The sequence below is a fragment of the Opisthocomus hoazin genome, chromosome 6, assembly GCF_030867145.1.
Source record: "Opisthocomus hoazin isolate bOpiHoa1 chromosome 6, bOpiHoa1.hap1, whole genome shotgun sequence".
Classification (NCBI taxonomy): Eukaryota; Metazoa; Chordata; class Aves; order Opisthocomiformes; family Opisthocomidae; genus Opisthocomus; species Opisthocomus hoazin.
Genome location: NC_134419.1, coordinates 12,075,806 through 12,097,507, shown reverse-complemented (window position 1 = coordinate 12,097,507; position 21,702 = coordinate 12,075,806). Strand labels below are relative to the sequence as shown.

The 21,702-nt window shown below is 56.3% G+C and overlaps 1 protein-coding gene across 4 annotated transcripts in view; it reads left to right on the top strand.

The window, feature by feature from the left end:
• RNF220 (ring finger protein 220) overlaps positions 1-21,702 on the top strand; it is a 225,351-nt gene that overhangs the window by 81,255 nt on the left and 122,394 nt on the right. For 2 of the 4 annotated variants that reach the window (XM_075424640.1, XM_075424643.1), the window contains exon 2: positions 6,520-6,594. The exons of the other annotated variants lie outside the window; for them this stretch is intronic. In XM_075424640.1, coding sequence (XP_075280755.1) covers positions 6,520-6,594 — 75 coding nt within the window. The remainder of the gene's footprint in view (positions 1-6,519; positions 6,595-21,702) is intronic. 4 annotated transcript variants of the gene reach the window in all.

Below are 21,702 nucleotides of genomic sequence, written 5' to 3'. Positions count from 1 at the left end.
TTTCCTCGCGAGCAGCTGTGCTGCTCGGTGCTGCCTGTCCGTGGTGTGCAAGCGCGTGGCCCTGGGCTGTGTCCCACAAATGGGTGGCATTCGGGAGCCAGCGCAGCCCCCAGACCCGGTCCCCTTCGCTTCGAAGCTGTGCGAGGTTCAGAGGCTGTAGGGCGAAGCTTCGCTCTCTGCCACGCATTTCACTGGCTGGAGGTGTCTGGGGTCGGGAGCAGCAGCCTGCATTGCCCATAAACCCCCAAAACCCCCCACACAAGCACAAAGAAGTGCCTTTGGTTGTGGTGGGGGCATGGAAAGGTGTCAGAGTCTGCATTAAATTGGCAAGAGCCTGTACCCTTAACCTGCTCATCCTAGAGTACCCACCTACTGAGAGTGCCAGTAGCTTGTCGTGTGGTTACTGCCCCTCTTTCCCTTAGACAGTGAAATGGGGAGTCCTGAGTTTGCAGACCCACAGCATCGGTGCCCTCATACTCCCCTTGCTTGATGCAAGGCTTTACACACGTGCAGAACAGAGAAGGTGGAAGGAAATCGCCTTCGCCAGGGGCCTGAACCTCGCAGCGTGCACGCAATACAGACCTGCGCAGGACTGATGCCCAGCACACGGGTATAAAATACAGCGCCCTGCAATAAAACATGCACTGCTAGTCCATATATTTTGTAATCCCTTTAAAGATTTTTTTCTTTAAACCCCTCACCCCAGCTCCCTCCCCACTCTCCCCCCAAAAAATTATTATAAAGAATTATTGCCATTAGTACGTCTTTCCCAGTGAAAGGAGAAAATCGCCTCATTCATAATTTATACCCTCAATTACTATTAATAAAGAAATATTTCAGCAGAAAATCGCCTGGGAAAATTACACGTAACATTGCATTAACATTCTATTTGAACATTTTCATCACATTTGTTATAGAGTTAATAAGAGGGATATGCTCCCCTGACTTCTTCATGAAATTATGGGCTGCCTATGATAGTTTAATCTTTTAGACTTTATATAATATATTCACTTTACTAATTGAGCTATCCAAGGAGCAGTTAGGGATGTTCTTAAACGTGGAAGACAAAGTAATCAGGGCCGTGACTTCCTGACGAGAAGATCTTCTTCCGGAGATGAGGAGCCGCACGTGTGAGGAGCACACACGGACGTGTTTGTGCGCAGATGTGCCACTCCATTAGCCCTTCCCTTAATGTCCTGCCTGTACTTGGAAATGAACGTGGATGAAGGCTGGAGGTGATTTTTGAACTGGTGAAATACCCCCCAAAAGCTCCGCTTGTATTTCAGAGTGAAAGGGGGTCTGGTGAGCTTGAGCAAGCTGTTATTTTTGGAATAAGAAATGCCCAGCATGGGGGGTTTCTCGGGAGCAGTACTTTGTGTAGACAAGCCATTATACTCAAATTCGCACCCACCCACGATCATGCACAGACCACATCCAAAACTGTGGACAAGGAGCAGGGCAGGGGTGGATAACCCTTCTGCTGCTCTCCCTGGAGATTCTGCTTCACCAAGTCATGCGATCTGGGACACGCAGTGCAGAAAGACTTTCCCCCACACGGCGTGCAAACAAACCCCAAAGTGGGCCAGCGGCAAGAAGCGAGGTAGGTGTGAGCAGTGAGGGATGAGGAGGCATTTAGAAGATGGACACTGCTCTGCTGCACCATGACAGTGCCACCATGGGGATTGCTCTGGACAGCTTGCTTCCCTCCAGAAAACTTGAGGAAGAGGAAAGTCTTGGTAGCTCTCTCTCCTGCTCCGGCTCTCCTGCTCCTGCACCTGCAGCTGGGGACCCTGTGCAGCAGCTGGAGCCTTGGGCCAGACTCCGCTGCTCTTAGACCCTTCCTTGCACAGAGATTTGAGCCCCTCGCCCAGTCTGGGAGCTGAGCGCAGGTCAGGGTCTCTCTGTGAAATCCTTCTTTCCCCTCCATGTGCACATGAGGTGTCCCGTACCACAGGATGTGATCTAGAGCTCTTGGTTTCAAGCAGGAGACTTCCCGAGGTGACAGCAGGCAGTGGTTTGCACCAGGACAGTGCAGGAGACGGGTGCATCGTCAGCATGCCAGGAGGTTGCTCACTCATTAAGCCTAAGTACATGCAGCCACGAGCAGGTGCAAAGAGGGATCCATCACTGCTGAGCAATGGCCCTGCCACGGGGGATGAAGGCGAATCTCAGTTAGCTGCCCCTGATGATGGAGACTGAGGGAGCACAGTACCAGCTGCTTCATTTCACATCCGCAGGGTGCTGGTGTCCCCTCTGCAGCCACTGAGACCAGGCACGGGCAGGGAAAGGGTGGCAGGGCACAAGATAGCACGCAGACTCCAAGATGAAGATGTGCAGTCACCTCCAAAACCACTCTGGTGATTCCCAGCCTCTGCAAACTGCTGGACAGTGCTGACAGCAAGCCAAAGGGTTAACAAAAAGCTTTCATGCGTTGGGATTCATTAGCTGGGACTCATTAAACAGCAAACAAGAGCCCGGATGTTGCCAACTGAGCCCTGCTGAAGGCAGCTTCTGTGGGTGAGGCAGCCTGGAACTGCAGGAGACCCCCGGGAGACCACGGCTGGTGCATCCCACCAGAGGTGGGAACCAGTGTGGGAGGAGTGGGAGCGGGAGTGCTGACAGCGAGCACCCCTCTACCATGTCCCCAGTGTTCTAAAGTATACTCACAGTGCCATCAACCCATGGGACTCGGCCAGGCTTGACTGTTCAGACCCCTGCGGTGACATCCAATTCTGCCACTGGGAAGAGGGGGCTGAGCTCCTGCCAGCTCTGTCCTCCCAGCCTGCGTGAGCCCATCAAGGGGACAGCTTGATCCCTCAGCCCTCTGCTGTGGTGGGAGGTGTAGGGAGCAAAGCACCCACGCGTGGTTGCATGAGACGTGCATCTTTATTAATGCCTTCATGGTGGAGCATGGTTGTCCCTGGCCGGTTTCTCATGGGATGCGCTGCACCCTCATTGCTGGTGCTGTGGCCACCACTACCAAGCCACACTGGGCAAGCAGCAGCCCGTGAAAACCCACATCTCCCTGTAGCGTCCCAGATGGACAGAAGGCCACAAGCTGCCCTGTGTGCAAGCACATGGGGAGTGCGGGATGTTGGGCATCTTTCCAGGGACCACATGGGTAGCCTGGGCACGGCAGAGGCCAAGGAAGGTGAGGCACAGACTGTCCACCCCGGAGATGGCCACTGCCTGGTCCTGGGCAGGATGGACCACACTGTAAACAGGACAAGGCTTGTAAACAGGGCTCCAGCTGGGATAAATTTAGCCCGTTGGGGTTGCAGCCCCGGCACGGCAGGACACGGTGTCAGGGCATTGTCGAGAGGAGAGGGGGAGAAAGAAGCTGAATAAACAAACACAGCTTGTCCCTTTTTTTTTTCTTGTCCCAGCGTTGTTATTTCAGCCGGACAATTGCCCTGCAGATTGAGGGAACAGGCTGGAGTTCAAGTGGATTTGTCCTCCAGCTTCTCACTTTTTAGATTGTGTTTTCACATGGGAACGTACACTGGCATATATGGAGGGATGTCCATACCTGTATGGATATGGATAACTGGATATGGACAACATATGGCTAACTCTATGGATGCTCCCCGCACACCCCTGGGCTGGCCCACAGGGGTACTGGCTGCTTTGAAGGCCAGGTGAGGCCGAGTAACTTGACGTTGGCTGTCAGGCAGGACTTCTCTTCCTGCATGTGCAGAGCCCAGACTAACACCCGCGGGTGCCCAGGAGCACACGAGTAAGGTGATCTGTGCTTCACGTGCATCTGTACATGCTGTGGGCAGAGCAGCCCTGGAGGTGTCCCTCCGCGGCAGAGGGAACTCTGTAGAGTTGCAAGTCTTTGTAGGACTTTAGAAATGAGGGTCAGGACTCCTGAGCCTTCCTTCCCTAGTTCTGTCATGGGGTTTGGACAAGTTGTATTCCCTTGACAAAATCATTCGTGATCTCGGGAGCAAAGGGCATGGATCCACTCTGGCAGTCCTGCTCTGGGAGGTCCTAAGTCTTTTCTAAAGGCCATGTTTAGAGGCAGCCTAATTTTCACGTCTTAATTTTATTTTTCTCACATCTCTCTCTGACACACACATGCACACACACACTTCTATTGGAAAAACGATTTTAATACCCATGGCACATTGTCCTGGTGTGATATAAAATCCAATGACATGTGGCATTTGGAAAAGGTCACTTCCCCCATCAGGATTCATTATCCTACCTCAGCCTGGGAAGCCATGGTGTTGCCCCCGCCTCTGCAGACCCCTTGCCCCCTCCCTGGCTGTGGAGGGTGAGCAGGGAGAGGGGATAAGGTGGCTGGGTGGCCACGCCGGGGACTGTGGCGGTTACAGGGACATGCTGCTGGGAAGGCTCGGGCAGCAAAGCCGTCTCTGCTGGGTGCACAGGATTCCATTTGGCTTTCGCCTGCCTCCCCCTGCTCGCTGCTCCCTCTATGTTCCCTTCCGAGCAGGAGCCGGCTCTTGCGGTGCCCTTCCTCTGCACGCTTGCAGAAGGGAAACACTCCCCTTCCCTGTTTCACTTGTTCAATTTTTTGGCTGGGTTGGTTGGGAAGCGCCCTTCTGCGGCAGTGCTCACCACCACCTAGGCAGAACTGAGAAGAGAAAGCCGAGGGGACCTGGAGAGCCCAGCTCCTCTCCAGCTTCCCCACCAAGCATGGGGTCTCTGGCTGCCCCACACTCGGTACCCTCAGCCCCTGGGGCAGACCAGCAGTGCCCAGAAGGCTGGCACAGCAGAACTGGGGGGGCTTTGCCCCATTGCTTGGTGATTGCCCACGCAGGGCAGTACCCTGGGTTAGAAAGGGGTCCCTCGTGCACGTTGCAGGTGAGGGGCAGCAGGGCAGGAGTGACAAGCTGTCCTGGGGTGCTTGCATGCTTTTGCCTTTCCTTGGACTCATTTTGGCTCAGGCTTCCCAAGAATCATCTTTGTCCACCTCCTCAGGGTGTTTCCAGCCCAACTTGGAGCTATTACCTGGAAAGGCAGAAGAGCGCAGGAGGGCCAAACCTGCTGTGGAGGCTGCATGCGGATGCTCAGGGGATGCAGTCCCGTATGGGGCAGAGCACAGGCTGTTCCCCAGCAAGTCGTCCCATGGGCAGGGGAATGGGAGCCAGGACTTCTCTGCTTGGTCACAAACTACCTTGGGGCACCTTGGGCAAGTTGTTCACCTCAATAGTTCCATTTCCCTGCTGCAGGGAGGGGAGAGGTGAGGGTGGGTACACTGAGCATGCAGCAAGCTCAGGGCTGTGGGAAGGGCAGGACGTGGGGAGTAGGAGCAGTTGTTCCCGAGGAGAGGAAGATTATTTTTGCAGTAGGGAGGGGGTTTGATGCCTGCTGAAGATGACTTCTCAGAGGGCTGAGGGTGATGGTGAGTGTAGCCCCTTCCTACCGTATAAACACCAATGAGTTATGGGTACCCCAGACTCTAATTATGCAGTCAGCCCCAAATAGGCTGTGTCTAACGAGGCTGACAGACTAATATCTCAAGAGCCCTTAATGCGTTATCATCTCTTGCTGTATGACCTCATATTTATAACTGCTCTGGTGGGAGGTTGAGAAATGTCCTTCTCTTCCCCCAGCCCCCTCCCCAACTTTCCCCCCCCGGAGCTGCAGCTCCTCAGCCTCATCTGTTAGGATCAGGAGCAGAGAGGCGACTTCTCTCCATCCATCATGAACAGAGTTTGCGCTATTAGAAGATTAAAGACATTTTTTATAATATTTGGAAGAGGCTTTGAAACGTCTCTCAAACAGTGTGATTAATGCCTGCTTAACCCTCGCCTGGCCAGAATGGTGTGGTGGGGAGGCGGGTGCATCCCGGGGCAGGGCTCCGGGGGCATCTTGGTGGTCGCCCGGCCGTTGGGCACCCCAAGCCCTGACAAGGTGTGATTCATGAGCGCGGGGCACCTGCAGGAAGCTCCGGCCTCCAGGCAGTTCCTAACGCACCGGGGACTTGGTGGTTTCTGAGGCTGCAACGGCCGGAGCAGGAGGAAGCGGCGCCTGCCCCCTCCCCAGCGCTTGCACAAGAGGCCCCCGGGCTGTGCCGGTCCGGGTCTGCAAGCTGGACCGTCCCACGCTGATGCTGTGGGTTTCAAGGGTGGGCAGGGAGAGGGGGTGAGCAGCCTGTGCCCACTCCCAGCTGGCCTGAGCTGGTGGAGTGTTTGCTTTCCCCATTTCCCCTTCTTTTTCCTCTGCCTCTCCGGATGGCTTGCTCCCAGAGGCAAATCTCTCCAAAAAAATATCACGGGTATCTAGATGCTCTGGTAGGATCCACCTTTAGGATGTTGCATCCTCGCTCAGAGTTTGCCATAAAGACCCGTGGGGCTGGTGGACACACGCTAAGAGCCATGCTGGTGTTACCGTGGCTGGTACCTACCAAAGGCCAAATCGCTGATGTTCGCTGACGGTGATTCGCATGGGGGAGTGGAGATTTGGCCTCGGATGGGGGAAGGATGCCCGCCTCCTCTGATCACAGGCACAATGTTTCATAATCTCAATTTCTTGTCAATTGATTGCCAGATAGAAGCGACAACCAAAGAGGGCCCCAGGCGTCTGCAACTGCCACTCATCGTATGATTTTAACTCTCCCCCTCTGTAAGTTTGCATTATTTTCTTCTTCTTCTTCTTGTTATCTAAAGAAACCTCCCCTCCCTCCCCCTCCAAAAAGCCTCCTAGAAATTCCAACGCCCTTGTCAATTTGGTATTCAATATACAAATAGCTGAGAAGGGTTAATGCATGATTAATAGGTGTTTTATTAAAATGGTTAATCTGTCATTATAGAGTCCAAAAGATCAATAGATTTCTTATAATCATGGCTTAAAATCATCTTTAGCGGCACTGCTTATGGGCTTAAGACCCTGGGCAAGATGCTTAGGGGACCCAGGAGTCTCCTGTTAACTCTTTCTAACCCGCCGGACATCTGAAGTGCGACCCAAGGCCTCCCACAGACGGAGAAAAGCTGACACAGGGCTGCACGTCCTGTCATGCTTACCATCCACCTGATTATTTATGGGTATTGAAATTGTCACACCTGAGCGACAGAACAGGGAAATGGAAAGAGGGAGAAACTGGGAATGCAGCTGGATAAATGCTCTTTGTTACGACCGTCAGCAGCGCCTGAGCGGAGTGAGGCGAGGGCATGGCTGCGCTGTCTCCAATCCGTTAGCGCCGTCGCAGAGCAGCACGCGTTGGCCAAGCCCTGCTCCTTCGCTAACGAGGAGCCTTGCTGGGGTGAGGTGGGGAGGTTCCAGCCTTGCACAGCGGGGAAGCCATGTGCCTGGTGTGAGGCAGGGTGTCAGTGGCCAGGGAAGACCAGCCCAATGCCACCTGAGACCCGTCCACGTCCTCAGCCCCAGAGGCTGCTTTCCTGGCAGCTGGGTGTGGTTGGGTCTGGTTGACCCAGTCCTTTGGGATGCCTGGTCCAAGCTGCTTTTTGATAACTCCGGCGATACTGTGACAGATCCCAGATCCGCTGAGCTGCCGACCCCCAGCGCGAGGTCTCTGCGGGAGGAGGTGCTGTTTAGACAGGCTGACATGGGAGCGGTTGAGCCAGCACAGGCGGGGGGACCGCAGGCCCCTCTCTGCCCCCAGATCGCCCCGCAGCATCCTCTCCTCCGTGGCAGAGGACGGAGCCTGAGGTCATGGCGAGGGTCTGTGGTGCCTGGAGGGCGATGCGGCATGATGCTGGAGCACTGTGCACTGAGCACGAGGCAGGGCAGCTGGCACTGGCGAGCAGTCCCTGAGCGATTTTGGCTATGGGTGCTGCTGGGCCACCCATGAGATGGAGACCCAGACCTGCTGCCTGGTGAGCGGAGCAGACGTTGGTGTGTTTGGACCGGTTTTGGTGGCCTGAAATCCCTCCCTGCGCCTTCATTTCTCCCTCCCCGAGAGGCGCGTGTGCAGGATGGGCAGGCTTTTGTGCAGCCCCAAGCACCACAAGCCCGCCAAAGGTTGGAGACCCTCTCTTGGAGGCTGATGGGAGCTGGTGCTCTCTGATAATTTGGCCATGCAGAGTGCCTCCGCCGCAGCCCCTCGCCTCCTCACCCTCCATGGGGGCTCAGCCCCGCTCCCCACCGGGCTCTGCTCCCTGCCTGACCCTGCAGCCCATGTTGGTCAGCCAGCCTCAAACTGCAGTTCAGGTAAAATGAGGGCAAATTCATGCCATTACTTTCCCTTTCTCTTCCCCACCTGTCCTGCACTCACCCTGCTTTGGACTGGCTTGAACAACTCCTGCCTGGAAAGAAATTCCGACTCTGCCCCATCCAGCTGGGTGCATGCCCAGCGCGGGGGTCTCAGCCTGCCAGGGGGTGATTGCTGCCTCCACCTCCCACCCCCACCAGTGCCTGGCGTGGGGCTGGGTGGAGATTTTCCAGACCCCCTGGGTCCAGCCCTCTCTATTCCTACCTCATTGCTTATTTCTGGGCCATTACGTTCGACAGGGAGAATTTGTTTCTGTCCGAAGCAGATCCCCGGACAGTCTCAAGCCTCTGAGGATTCATCATCCTGAGCTTTTATTTGTGGGTCTCCAGGACCCTCTGCCCCACAGCCAAGCCCAGATGCTTCTCTGTCTCCTCCCCAGAGCCTGCTGCCCCCTGAGAGTGCTGACCCCTCTCTTGCCCCATGGATTCCCAGCACCCCGGTCACACACACACGTGCCTGCAAAGGCCGCTGCTGGGGGCAGGACACTGCGGTCACAGCAGCAGGACACATGTCCTACCTACCAAGGAGGTGATGGCTGTGGCTCCTTCTGGCTTTGCTCCCTGGGGCTGCCAAGGGCGGTGGCCCAGGGCAGGACACTCTGGGCTCCCAGCACAGAAATGCCCTGGGATCCTTAGGTGACGTTCAGCCTACCCTGGGACTGGGGGCAGGGGAGCCTGAGCTTGTCCCCTTGCAGCCCCAAAATTGCAGCTCTGCTTACAGCCCTGCTCCACAGCAGCTGAGCGGCTGGGAGGGCCGGGCACAAGTGAGGTGTGAGCCCCCCCCGCTTGTCTCAGGGGTCAGCACTGAAGTCCCCTCATGTCTAAGACGCCTGTGACGAGTGACAGCAGGGTGACAGCGGGGACAACAGCAGGGGCACAGGTGCCAGTGCCGTTGGCTGCAGTCTCCATCTAAGCAGATGTCTGGCTGCTCCGTGGTCATGGTGGTGAGGATTTGGGGTCACTCTCAACAGGTTCAGGTCTATCAGGATGGAGCTGTCGGCTGGCACAGGGAGCGACTGGGGTTGCATTTCCAAAATCACCGCCGCTACTGCATTAGATGAGGACCCCACTTGCCACCGACCCCCTGCTTGCTCTCCTCCTGTCCCAGAGGCCACCGTGTTGGTGACAGAAAGCTGCTCAGGAGACAGGGGGAGTGTGACAGAGAAGCAAAGGGGTGCAGGGCTGCTCCAACAAAGTGCTGCCCCTGCAGTCCTGTCCCCTCCCCGGCCGCCCACATTCCTCCGCAGCAGGGCCAGGAAGGGGGGGACCAACCTTTGGCACATTTATTGACACTCCCTGAGTTCATACTGCAACTCCACAATCTTTCCCTGAGATTATTAAGAATTAATTGATCACTTTTATATTCCCCCCGATACCCAGTGCTGCTTCGCGACAGGCAGCAGGAAGAGGGAAGGGAGACGGGAGGAGGGCAGGGTGTGTGTAAAAAACACACTGATAAATGTTAATTACTCTTTTACAGCCCTTGTCAAATTCCAAAGCAAGTCGTAAATTCATTAAACTCTAACGGATTAAGCACATGCAGCTTATTTAGTCGCCATAAACAAGATCATTTGGATGTTGATTTTCCCCTTTTTATTGCTGCAGCAGAAAAGGGGGAAAAATCAGATGAGAGAAGCAGTTGGTGGTTACCAGGGAGTCAGAAAAGTTTGGATTTATATCATATCTTATTTTCTTTCTCCGTGGCAGCTCGCTGCAGAACATGGGTCCTCGGGTTGTGCCTGGGCAGCATCTTGCCGGGGAGCATGGCCTTCCCAGGAACCATGTCCATGTCCCAAGTTCCTGAGTCTGCTTGGACAGCCCTGGGATGGAGAGGCCATGCTGCACAAAAGGTCTCTGTGTTCTCTCTGTGCCCCAGGGCTGCCTTCTTAGCGCTGAGGCTCTTAAAGACGCAAGCAAGGTCTGGATTAGCAGACATGGGATGCTCAAAGACTTTTCGGTGGTGGTTTTGGGCTAGACTGGCTGCTCTGCACTCCGTTGTGCTGGGAGGTCTCCAAGGGTAGGTTACCTTCAGTGAGGGTCATCCCAGCCCCTGGGATGCTCGGGTCTGGTCTCATCCACGCTGCGAGGAATTGTGCGAGCAGAGTTAGCATAAAAGCAGCTCTACTCATTTTGGGATGCTTCAGCCCACTTAAGTGCTGTCCCCAAGGTGCTGACTGTGCTCAAGTGAGTGGGATGTGTCACCAGCCAAGCCCAGCCACAGCAGAGGGGAGGCAGGGCAGGGACACCATGCTGGCGGGGAGGGACAGGACACCTTCAGTTGCTTTGAACATGGGGATGTGGCCCAGGGTCTGCTGACCTGCTTGGCGAGCTTGCCATCCTCTACTTGCACATGTTAATAATCCAGGCTGACCTCCTGAGCTGCGGGAGCAGGGGAAGGAGAATGAGAGGAGGGTCACTGAGATTAATTAATACTCTGGGCTCTAATTACAAGTTTCTTCAACACTGGGCTTCTAATGAGGAACAGTTGCTTAGGCAGCCCGAGTCCTGCTGCCCCTCAGCTGGCCCTGCTGAGACATCTCCTGCTTCCTTGCAGGGATGATTTTACTGGGAAAGGGATGGGAGTTAGCCCCTGGCCACCAGCATCTCCCACCTGTGGCTCTGGGCTGTGTGGCTGAGAAGTTGCCATGCTGCTATATAACCCCATCCATGCCTTGGACCTGCTGTGATCCCCAGCACACCCAGCTCCCTGCCTCGGTCTGGTACCCGAGCGCAGGACAGGGGCAGGAAGTGGCCTAGGGGACCAGAGGACCTTGGTGAGTGCCAGAGCGTGGCCCTGCACAGTGGAGGGTGCTCACCAGGTCTGGGGCCAGCAGGAGCCTTCGCACTGCTGGCTGCTGGGTCTGCTGATGCTGGGTAGCCATCTCCATCGCCTGGGGCATGGCGGTGCTTCCCTGCTCCAGCATCTCCCAGCCTCCGGTGAGGCTGTGCTCATCAGGAGCTGGAGGCAGCCATGCGCTGCAGGCAGCAGAGGGAACTCTAAACACCTCACCAGAGCTCACTGCCTGGCTGCTGCCACAAAAATTCAGGGCTTCAGAGTCCTCAGCAGCAATTCATCTAAAGGAGGTGGCCTGGGCGCTGGAGGTGTGTCTGCCCTTCAGCCTCGTCTGAGCCCATCTCTGAAACGGGTACAGCCCAGGGGTGTCTGAGTCGTGGGTAGGTATGTAGCCACCCTGGCCCTGCTCCCCTTCACATTAGCCTCTTGGGGGCAGAGGGAAGGAGACGAGCTGCTGAAGGTCTCAGAGGGCAGTGATGGGGTGCCAGCCTTCAGAGCCCCGTTCCGAACAAGCATTTCCCTCCCGAAGTCTTCACCCTTTTCCTTGCAATGGGTACAAAGTGCACAGAGAAGTCCCACAGAGGCATCCCTGCCCACCAGGTCGCTCCTGGAGGTGCCCTCCAGAGAGCTCCCTGGGCTTCTGAGCACGGATGGGGCATCCAGGGGTTAACGGAAGGAGTGTGTCCCATGCTAAGCAGTAGCTAACAGCCACTAGCTAATAACTTTATGGCTTCAAAGCAGGGCATTTATCATGCTGAAGTTTGTTTATGCACTAGTTATATGGCGCATTATACCAGCACTGTGTTTGGCTGATAAATTCTCCGTGACAAGTGAGGCTACCAATGGGGACTCACTGAGTCCAAAAGACCAGTAGCTTTTTCCTGAACTCTGCTTTCCGAGATAAGGATGTTTTTTCCCTCTTTTGTTTTGTAAGGAGGAAAGAAAAAACTTTGACAACCTGTAAAGGCAAAAAAAAAGAGGGAGATTTTTGTTCCGGATAAGTTGCTGTGGTCCCCCGTTGGGGTGGAGGAGAAGGTCCTGGTCCTGGCGAGGACCAGGCAGGGTGTGTGCAAGCACAGCCTCTGCACTGGCAAGTGATGAGTGTGGGCCTGTGCCGGGAGATTTGTGCGTGTGCTGAGTGGGCACTGACAGCTTGCAAGGGCTCTGGGTGTCCCCAGGAGCAGCGTACCTCAGTCCCGACTGCCTTCAGCGAGGGTGTTCTTTGGGTAGAAGTGTTAGCGGGCACTCTGGCAACCCTCTATTTCTGCCCACTGTCTCTATAATGAGCCATAATTGTAGCATTTGTTACTGTTTTGTGGTTGCATACGTGTGTGATTCGTTGCTGAGCGTGACACAGCTGCTATATTCACCTGTACCCCCTCACTGCTCGGTTAAATTGCTTTAATCCTGCTAATAATAATGACCTTCACATTTCTGGCTTGCTCTATCGCAGGAGCCAAACCCACTTCGCAAACATTAACAAGCTCGGTCTCCCGACTCCGTGCAAACATGGTGGTTCAGGATCATTTTTCCTGCTGCGGTGGTGGGGAAACTGAGGCATAAAGCAAAGAGCTGGTTGGTCTGAGCCTACCCAGAGTCACAACCTTTGCTTTAACCATTAGACCTTACCCTGTTCCAGTTTGGACCAATGTAAGCTTTCATGGGTCTCAGCTGTGGAGCAAGACCTGGGGCTGCCCAGCTGGTGGGGTGCAGCAGGACGGACCCTGATGCTGGGACCTGCCTCCGTGGTACCACCGAGGCGGTTTGTGTGTCAGCAGCCTTCGGTCCTGCCGGGGACTGGGACCTGTGCTGCAGGATGCTGGGGGGATTGGGGTGTGCCAGCTCAGCCTGGCCCTCTCCCCATGGGGCCAAGTCCCCTGTTCTGCTGCAATAAGGAGAAAGCCTCCCTCCATTGTTCTGTGCTCAGGGGCAAACGCCCAGCCAGCGGGCATATGGGCGCACACCTCGCCGCACGCACACGCGCTTCTTACGTGCATCTGCAGGCACTCTCCAGGGAGGGCATCCCAGTGCATTTACCTGCGCATGCCCCTGTGTGCGTAAACCCAGATTCACAGTCCATCTCCATCTCCGCGTGCTGCGCTCGCATCCGTCCATGGCTGCCCACTTGCGCGGGCGCCCACGGCCGCGTGGCCATCCCAGCCTGCGCACCTCCGGCTGCGTACCTGTTGCATCCCTGGCTGCGTACCTGTGCCGCGCGCGGCCGGGGCTGCGGATCTGCAGCGGTGGCTGCGCGCAGTGGCCCCTGCAGGCTGTAAATACTGCCAGTGTGGCGGGGAGGTTGAGCGGTTTACGGCTCAAGGTCAGGCCCATGAATCATAAAAAGGTGTCGGAAGGAGCATTAACTCCTAGCCTTCACTCGGTCTCTGTGTGGTTTCAGGCGGGGCCCCGGAGGCAGTGATTAAAGGGTGCACCTTCCCCTTTCAGTTTTACGGTAAAAGGAAAGCAGTAAATTAGAAGCCCACAGGCTGGGGCAGCCCAGGTCCCGCCGGCGCAGCAGCTAAGCGAGTACCTGCCGTGCTCCCCGAGATCCCGCCGTCGGCTCCACACCCCCCCGCCACCATGGCCGCCACACAGCCCCTTCCCACGGCAGCCCCTTCCCCAGGGGCAGGGTCCGGCCGTGCCAGGCAGGCGGCCGCGCTCATGGCCGGTACGTCCCTCCATCCTTGCCCGGCCGATGGCTCGGGATGGCCGGGGGTGCTCAGCCCCGCTCGCCCCGAAGAGCAGCGACGCCTCTTGCTCTGCACCTTTTTATGACTCCAGCTATAATTAATTCAAGTAATAAAATTTTTTGAATCCAAATAGATATAATTGAGGTTTAATGCCCCTGTTTTCTTGTGAATTGTCAGAACTATTAAGAGCTGAGTATTGACTGAAGAGGTGAGGCAGATGTTTCTGGTGCTGAGGTGGGATTGCTGGGGCAGAGGGAGAAAGCCCTGGTAATGATCAGGTCCCCACTATACATCTGGACCTCCAGACAGTGGGTTGGGGCTGGGGAGAGCTGCAGTGATGTCTAGTGCTGGGGTGACGTCCAGCTGGGCTGACCCTGGCCTAGCTTGGCCGTGGCAGGAAAAGGGGATGAAGGCTGCTCAGAGGATCCCGCTTTTTCCTACCGCTCGGCTATAGCTAGTCTCCGGTGGTGCAGCCTCACAGCAAGCCCTCAGGAATGGGACGTTGCTGGAGGTTTCACTCCACCAGCACGTGCTCCAAACCCACCACCTCTTTGAGAAGGGCTTTCAGGGGCAGAGGTGTGAACGCACCCAACCCCATGCTCGTTCTGGCAACGATGTCGTGCTCCCACGCCTGATGCAGCTGGCAGCTGCACTGGCACCCTTGGCTCGTCCCCACCACCACCTGCCATATGCAACAACTCCTTCCCCGAGGTGCTGCTGCTGCATTCAGCCCTGATAAGGCACCATGCGAAGGGCTGGGCTCGTTTGGCAAGTGCCAACCTGATTTCCCCTGGCTCCTGCCAGCTTGGCATGGCCACTTGCCCTCCCGACCTGCCCACCAGCCCAGTCCCTGCAATAGCAAGGGCCCGGGGGCAGGCAGGGTGCTGGAGCACATCTGTCTCTGGGATGCTGCACATCTGCCCGGGGACACTGAGGGTACGCCAGCCCCTCTGGGCCCCGGCAGCTGACAGGGAGGCTGGGGCTGAATGAACAACACAGGCACTGCTGTGCCCCTGTCCCTGGGCTGGGTAGAGCATTAGATGTCTCTGAGGGGGGGAGGAAGGGAGCCTAGCAGCTTGCAGGGAGGGAAAATACTTCTCCTTTCCCTTAAAAAAAAAAAAAAAGTACTTTTTCCCCTGGGGAATGGCATCGCAGAGCCCTGGAATTGACAGGGCTGCCAGAGCTGATGGATGGCGCCGGCGGAGGGAGCAAAGCGGGTCAGCAGAGCAGAAACCAGCAGGCACAAAGAGAGAGCATTCCCTGTTCACCAAGGCAGGCGGTGACACCCTGTGCTGGGGCTGGGCCCACAACAGCCTCCTCTCTGTTGGGCTGCAAAGCTGGCACAGCTGGGGTACCTGGGGTGCCATCCTGCGATGCCCCTGGGCTCACCCCAACTGCACCCACCGACAAGAAGGGCCTTTCTTCATCTCCGCACAAGCCCCCATTGTTCAGGCACTTCCCCTGCCACCGCCTTGTGCTGCTGCTCTTCCCAGAGACGGTTCTGGGAGGAAAGGGAGGACTTGCAACATCTGCATGGCCAGAGCTGCTGGGGCTTCAAGGTTTATAAAAGGGTCGAGGCTCCATGGGCAGCTCCAGACCAGGACGTCTCAGTCTTCCCAGCAGCTCTGCTGTGAGACTGTGTGAGCCCACAACCCACCAGTGCCTCAGTTTCCCCACCAGTGGCTGAGATCCTGCTCCGCCTTTGCAGGTGTGCTGCAAAGTGTGGGCACGTGCATTTGAGCCAAGGCACCCCCAAGAACTGGGGACCTGCAGTGCCACCCGCCCAGGGCCACCTCGGTGCAGACAGTTGTGCTGCCAGGTCCTCTGCCTTCCCACCCCAGCACACAACATCCCGCTGGCCATCCCGGAGCTGGGAAGAGGGAAACTGAAAGGTGGAAGCCTGGGCTGGTGTGGGTCTCTGAGGAACTGCTCCAAGTAGGGACCCGGCTGTGCTTCGAGGCTGGTGGGAGGAACTGAGTTGTTGTAAATGGTGGAGGTGGTGGCTGCAGGAAGAGATGGAGGGACAGGGCAGCTGTGCTAAATCAGCCCTAACCCCGCGGAAACTTGTCTGCAGTCTCTGCTTCCTCACGCGAGACACCCGGACAGCTTCCCGGCAGGAGAGGGGACAGCAGCTTGCAATGATGCTGGGGGGATGCTGGCTGGTGTGTTGTGACTGGGGCTCACAGACACCCACTCCAGCCTGGGAGCCTCTGGCTCTGCTGGTGGGACATGTCTCCTCCCTGAGCACTGTCCCCATCAGGCACGTGTGGGAGGGCAGGATCTGTCCCCATCAGCCACATGTGGGAGGACAGGATCTGTCAGCATCAAGCACGTGTGGGTGGGCAGGATCGGTGAGGAAGGAGGTCAGAGTGGCAGCAGGCCACGCTGAGCTGTAGAAAGTGACAGCTCTTTGAAGGGCTGGAGCAAAATGAGGGTGCAGTGAGCCCCAGGCTTGGCACCCAGGACTGCAGGCTGCTCCCTGTCACTTGTGGGGTCAGCAGGACCTTCTCCTTTCTTCCCGTGAGCACAAGTAGGAGAACAAGGTCCTGCCTCGGCTGGGAGGCCATAGCCCTTTGCCCAGGTCCCCGGCTGGAGGTGCCCTCCAGGGATGCAGAGCTGCAGCCCGGGGACATGGAGAGGGTCTTCCAGCAGATGCATGGCAGGAAGGAGCCCAGGTGTCCTGGCTCCCATCCTCTCCTCTGTCTGCAGCAGGAGGATATGCTTGGGGCTGCTAGGCTGGAGGGATGGATCTCCAGAGGGATCTGAACCCCAAACTGTCATCTTTGCTCTCCAACAAGCCCTCTGCAGCCCTGACTGCTGCTCTGGCAGCCGCGAGGAGGAGTGCGGGGCAGGGGCTCAGCTTCAAATCGATGCCGAGCACTGTGATAAGAATCTCTTATCACCCTTGTCATTGTAATGGCTGGGACTGAAATGCCGGGCTGAGTAAGGGCCAGATTTCTGCATGGCTGGAGGGGAGGGGGAGACAAGGCCCAGCAGGGAGGCAGCGGTGGCTCTGGGATGAGGTCCCAGATCTTTGGGCACCTGCTTGCTCTCTCCAGTGATGACCAGATCTAGCTCTCCCTTCCCTTCCCAGCCTTGGGGTTGTCCCAGCTCTTTACAAGGAACAGGATCTTACGGTGGCATGGGTGAAAAGCAGTGAGGGAAAGGGTCCTGCAGATCCAGACCATGTGTGGGGGTGAGGGGCACATGCAGAAGAGCAGCCCAGAGGGCTGAGCGTTGCCAAGAGAGGCCAGGAGTGAAAGGGAGAACTGGGAAGCATCCTGCTCCCACCTCTGCTGCTGCCTTCAGCCTCTTCCCAGCTCCCCAGGGCCGGGCTCAGCCCCAGCCCTTGGAGGGGGTGCAGCACAGCAGCAAGGCAGGCACACAGGAGCCAACCGAGCAGACAGGGATCTGGGGGGGCTTCCAGGCCTTTGGGAATTCCCTCTGTTTCCGTTACTATCCAAAAGCAGCTTTTCCAATGGGTAAAGGAAGCCAGAAAGCTTATGTGCTCTGGGCAGTATTAGACTAGACAGTGGCAGCATGGAGTGCCCTCAGCTGTAACGCGGCTCCTCCAGCGCCCTGCGGCATGCTCTGCCTTTAACCCCTCGTGCTTCTCCCCTACGTTCTATTAACAACTGTTGATTGGGATTCCAAGGTCATCTGGCCGTGCAGAGACGCAGATAAAATCTAAGGCTGCTGCAGTCCCCTGCATCTCTGGACCCACCAATCTCTCTGTCTATCTACAATATCTCTCCTCCCGCTAAGCTTTCCTCCGGCGGACAAGCCCAAGAAGGTTAAACAGGGTCCTGCAGCAAGGCCACTGCTCTGTCCTCTGCCAATAACCGTGCAGCTGGGGGGAGTGTTAGCTTTCTGCCCTCTCTCCCAGTTCCCCTTTGCCACGGCTGGGTGGGATGTCCTGCTGCCGGGTGGGGATGGCGAGGCAGGGACCGCGGTGCCAAGGAGGGCAGCGCTGCTCTGAAAGGCTTGCTGGGGTTCTGCAGTAGCCTGGGAGGCTTTGCTGCTAGCTCCGTGCTGTTGGTGGCAAAAAAAACAAGCTTGAAACACCTTGTAAGTCCCCTGTGCATGAGTGCCCTGCGGCCAGGGGCTCCTAGCCAGGGCAAGATACCCTGGCGTGCTGCAGAGCTGGGGACTTGCACAGCAGGAGCTTTATTGGGCCCAGCAGTTGGTCTGCTGGAGAGGACAACTCTGAAGCTATGGACTGGGTTTTCCCATCATGGACCAGACACAGGAGCTGCTCCCAGCTTGGTGGCCAGGGAGCAGGTGGGCAGGGCTGCTGGCGCGGTGCAGAGCAGCCCACCACTCCACAGAGGCACCTTGGGACTCGTCTGCTTAATTCCAGGAGGAGCAGTGTCAGGTTGAGTGAAATTGGCCCCGCTGGAGGATTTATTCATTTCTCCTTCCCTCTGCCTCCTGCCAGGGGCTGCGCTAAGATCCTGCGCTGCACAGTCATCTCGCTAAAGCCAAGGGAGGCTTAGTGCTTAAATGGTTTTCATGCCGCCGTGGAGTTTAGTGCTTGTCAACAAGTCTGAGGTCTTGCTGAAGAGCCTTGACAAACAGCAGCGGGGAGATGGGGAGAGCGGGCACCAGTGCTGGGAGGAGGGGAGCACATGAACCGGGTCTCCAAACCGCCCTGCATGTGTGGGAATGTCGCATACCCAGCTCCGCGTATCCCCTCTGGCACAGAGACAAATCTGGCTGTCCCACACTCCGGCGAGAGGTATATTTGGCCCAGCTCTAAGTTTAAACCTCATGGAAATACCTTCATTAAACCTCACTAACGTGAAAAAACAGAGCTCGCCCATGGTTTTTAAGCCCTTGATTTTGTAGGCTCTTGCAGAAATAGATGTATGCATATGAGTATGTTTTGTGTTCTACATTCATCAGGCTGCTTTTACTGCTGGGCTGAGCCCGAAGCCGGCGGGCTGAGTGCTGTTGCAGTAACGTGCTGGCTCTGCAGATGGGGATAGCAGAGCTCAGAAACCAAACCCGGCTCCAGATGCCACTTAAAAAGCTTGCCCTGCCTGGGGAGGGTGAGGAAGGCACCCTCACCTCCTCCTCCACCCCAGCCTGCCCTGCTGGGAGGAGAAGCCCTCAAACTCAGCTTCTTTGGAGGAGCTGGATTTGCCAGGGACGAATTTGCTTAAGCACGGGATAGTTCAGTTCGAGCTCTGGGACACAGATCTGGCATGGTGCGGAGCTGCGAGGCACACGGAGCGGGTTCTGGAGGCCACTCGTGCTGTGGCCGCCCGGGAAGCCACCCGATGCCTCGGTGGCGGCGTGGGGAGCAAGGAGGCATGCATGGCAGGGCAGGCTGCCCGTAGCAGCCAGCTCCCCCCGCCCTGGGTGCGCTGCGGCAATAGCAGCCCCCGAGATGCCCAATCCTGTGGGATCTGCTGCTGCCAGTGGGACACCTGAGTCAAGCGTTTGAGCAGGATTCAGGGGAGAGCTGGGTAGTTTAATGGGCAGTAATAGTATTTACAGCCCTACTGGCTGAGACACTGATCCAGGGGGAAGGGAACCCTCTCCCCAGCAAAAACTGGATTGCAACACCAGCCCATCTCCAGCCTTCCCAAGGGCAGGATTGGCCCCATCCTTTTTTTCAAGCATCCTTGGTTGACTGATGCCCTGCCAGCCCATGGGTCGGTGCCACCTGGCAGGGCCAGCGTTCCTGTGCTGGTGAGGTCCTCACCTGGTGTAAACTCACACATCTCCCTGGATTAAGGATTAAGCCCTTCATTTTCACAGGAAGTGCCAGAGATTTTCTTTCTTCACCCCACTCCTTGGCTTGGCCTGCCATCTGCAGTAACCGCCTTCCCTGGCAGCTCTCATCCCGACGATGGGCAGGGATGGCAGGCAGCCCTGCGCACACCCCGCATTGTTTTCCCATCACCTGCCACCGGCCCCGTATGTTTTCGTTTAGTCGACGTAGGGGAAAGCTGTAAAACATATGTCTGCTTCCCAAGGAGAGAGAAAAAAACGACTCCAACAGCTTGGTCCAGTTAACGGCTTGGGCTCTCGACTCTGCTGTCGGATTCGCAGGGACTTTGTTTCGTGCTCTGCATTAGCTGACCCCCTTCCCTAGCTGGACCAAGGTGTGCTTCTGGGGGGAAGGATATTTGGGGGGGAAGGATGCCCCCAGCAGCTCGGGGAGCGTGGGGGGGCTGTGCGGCACCCCGAGAGCGGGCAGGCAGGAGCACGTTCCACCTCACCCTCCGCGGGCTCCTCCCAGCACAGCTCCCCATCCATCCCATACATTTACCTAACGCTAATGAGACGTATTGATTGGAATGATGGGATTTGTAAAGGTCGCAGGGTTAAAGTACATAAAACCAGCCTTTCTGAAGCTGCAATATCAGGGCCGATGGGTCTGGTGGGAGAGATTAAAGGCCTCGTGCTGCAAGAATGGAGAGAGCTGACAGCAATTACATTTCAGATGTGTGCATAGTTATAAACCCCCCCCTTTGCAAGACAGGCGACCACGTCCCCACCACTGCAGAGCAGGTCTCCAAGCCCCCTGTCTCCCTTTCAAAAGCAGGATTTCAACAGAGCAAACCAGGGAATGAAAGAACGAGAAAAAGGGGGAAAGGGAGACAGGAAGACTGGAGATCCCTTTGGAGAGGTGGTGCCCAGCTCCATCCCTGTGGCTGGGCTCGTGCCTCTGTTTTGGGATTCCCAGCTGAGCTGTCATAGCATCACTGCACTAAAATCACATCGGTGGAACGTAAAATCTGAAAACACCACGGTCCCTTTTGTTAGGGCAGGACTCCCACTACTGGTAATGAGCTGGCAGGTCATTAGAGTTCTGTCTGTCCCCTGGAAGGGTTCACGCGTGAGGAGTCTAGATCCCCAGAACCACAAGCGCAATGGGCTAGAGGTTTGTCCCAGGCCATGGCTAACAGGTCTCGCTGTAGGAGGCAAATGGATCTGGACATCACTTTTTTTTAGAGGTGTTTCTCAGCCACATCTGGGGACACCTGGGACCTCAGTCCCTCGTGCTCTGCTCTTGGTTGCACCCACGAAAGGTGGCTGCTGGAATGGCAAGGTCAGCTCTGGTGGAATCATCTCACTCCATCATCTCTTGTCGTAGGCCCCTCTCTACACCACCTGTTTGTTTCTTGGTCCAAAACAGCAAAGAAAGACCACAGCCAGGGGAGTTGTGTCTTGTGAGGGTTATGTGCTTTTAACATCATGGGCTTCTGTGTGGGTTCTGGGGTGCAGAGGGATAAGCGTGTGCCTTGGTGGCTTTCCTGAATCTCCAGAGGGAACAAGTCGAGAGAGAGAGAGAAGAGCTAGGCTGAGGGATCTGCTCATGTTAAGGAAGGATTAGTGTCAACAATATCACTACACACAGAAACAGCTAAATTAGCTCCATGACTGAGCTTCATTAGCCCAGGCTTAAAACTTAGCTCCAGAGAAAAGGAAGCCCAGCTCAAGGGCTTTTCAGCCCCAGCTCATCTTGACTTCACATCACCCACTGTAACTCTCATGGCAGGATTAACACCAGAGGCACCTGGGACTCAGGAAACCTGGCTCCATCTGGCATCACACCAAGCTGAGAACACGAGCAGGGGCTGCACTTCCCCAGGGATGAACTGCAGGTTGAAACCCAGCAGGGAAAAGGAGCCAAGTGCCAAGAAGAGGCACATGTTGCTCACCTGTAACTGTAGCTGTCTCAGGCTTAGAGCCTTTCTCTGGTGACAAGGCAGGGCTTAAGACACAGCATGAAGTACCAGCAACCTTAACAGCCCCTACAGAGCACAGGGACTTGCCCCTACTGCCCATCCACACAATCTGGAGCTTTAAATCCTCCCCCAGAGCCTTGCCAAAGGGTTGTACTGGGAAGCAGGACCATCCCCCACCACTACAGCTCACCACTAGTCCCAGGCATCCCATGTAGCTTGGTCTTTATTTATCCCTCCTGCGCACTCTCTATCCCTCTCTCAGATGGTAATGAGTGGTTTGCACTGGGAACTAAATGAAGTTGATTGCCCACTGGTG